Raw genomic sequence first — 1,684 nt, forward strand, 5'->3', positions numbered from 1 at the left:
GGTAAGTGTCTTTCTACAATAATTTGGGCGTACCGTATAAATTTAGTTCCCCAGTGTGACATAGGGTGAAAAGTAAGACTCTTTTTTTTTTACCTCCCCCAATGTCCAGGATCGCCAACCCCAGTGGCAGACGTCCAGCATGCTCGTGTTTCTGGACCGGCATGACACGCCATACACTCCCGAGAAGTTTTTCTTTGAAACCATTGATCTGAACTACTTCGGCTGCCCGGGCCCTATCTATAGGTTGGCTCATAGTTTATCCATTGTTGTTGCTGTTGTCGCTGTTGTTGTTTATTGTTGTTGTCGTGGTTGTTGTTCTTAATGATGATGATGATCATGATGATGATGATGATGATGATGATGATGATGATGATGATGATGATGATGATGACGATTGTTGTTTGTTTCCTTAATGGGTCTGGTGGACTCCACGAAGAAATCTTCGAGCGAGTGCGAGGCTCTTTTTCGGCTCCATTGTCAAGAGGCACCTCCACTCGTCCAAATAACTCCATTCGAATTGCCATTGTTCCTGGACATTCAAACATATGTTTGACATCCTCCTTTTCGTGGCCTTCATGATGATGATGATGATGATGATGATGATGAGGATGATGATGATGATGATGATGATGATGATGATGATGATGATGATGATGATGAGGATGATGACTTTGGTTTCCATAGTGCAGTTCTAGTCTAGTCATTAATATTGTTTTTACATGATCCTGACGACACCCTAAGAGGGCGAAACGTTGAACGTATAAAATGTTTGCAAATCTTACAAGTCTCCACGTTTTTTTGTCTTTTTGCAGTCTACAATGATGATGATGATGATGATGATGATGATGATGATGATGATGATATATCTGTTGTCGTATCTTCTTTTTTGTTATTGTTTGCACTTGCTTTAAGTAGCGTTATATTTACATACATCTACATGTACTTGGCCTTTATCCTTTCCGTTCTGTTCATAATTATTTTTATGTCACTGCCATTGTAAATGTTCTGCTAAATAACAGTTAAAACCAAATTCGCCTGTTTAAAGACAAACGCTTTTTAAAAGTGTACTCCTTCGATGAAACTTATGGAACTCTCCATCTAAAACTAAAACGGCATATTCACTCCATGTGTTTCAAACCAAGATGTTCTCATCAACTTGACTGTTTCCTTTTCCAGAAATGTGACCACAGCTGTGTGGGAGTTCGCGCGTATCGTGATGTTCCTCTTGTTTGTCTTTGTGGTTGTCATGGCATTCGGCGACGCCTACCAGGTGTCCACGACCAATCAGCTGTTGGCTACGGTAGTCGGTGGCTTCGTACCCTTCTTGTTCAGGTAAGTTGGATGGACCTATTGGTTTTCACGTTCATCTTTTTTCCTTTGAGCTATCGTTCTTTACATGTTTGTGGTGGGGTTTTTTAATTAATTTTTTTTTGGTGGTTTGTTTTGTTTTGGTTGTTTGTTTGTTTGTTTGTTTGTTGGTTGTTGTTTTTTTTTGGTGTTCAGAAAAATACAAAGAAAGGGGCAGACATAGTCAATCACAATAGATGTAGAGATACATACATACGTACATACGTACATACATACATACATACATACACACATACATACATACATACATACATACATACATACATACATACATACATACATACATACATACATACATACATACATACATACATAA

General features: G+C 38.7%; 1 protein-coding gene across 1 annotated transcript in view; it reads left to right on the top strand.

Moving 5' to 3' along the window:
- Positions 1–1,684, top strand: part of LOC101846070 — a gene marked incomplete at its 5' end in the record, with an annotated part of 20,461 nt that overhangs the window by 16,201 nt on the left and 2,576 nt on the right. Inside the window, 2 exon segments of the mRNA XM_005097345.2 lie at positions 110–243; positions 1,177–1,332. Of these exon segments, the coding sequence (XP_005097402.2) occupies positions 110–243; positions 1,177–1,332 (290 nt within the window).

The sequence above is a fragment of the Aplysia californica genome, unplaced genomic scaffold, assembly GCF_000002075.1.
Source record: "Aplysia californica isolate F4 #8 unplaced genomic scaffold, AplCal3.0 scaffold00152, whole genome shotgun sequence".
Classification (NCBI taxonomy): Eukaryota; Metazoa; Mollusca; class Gastropoda; order Aplysiida; family Aplysiidae; genus Aplysia; species Aplysia californica.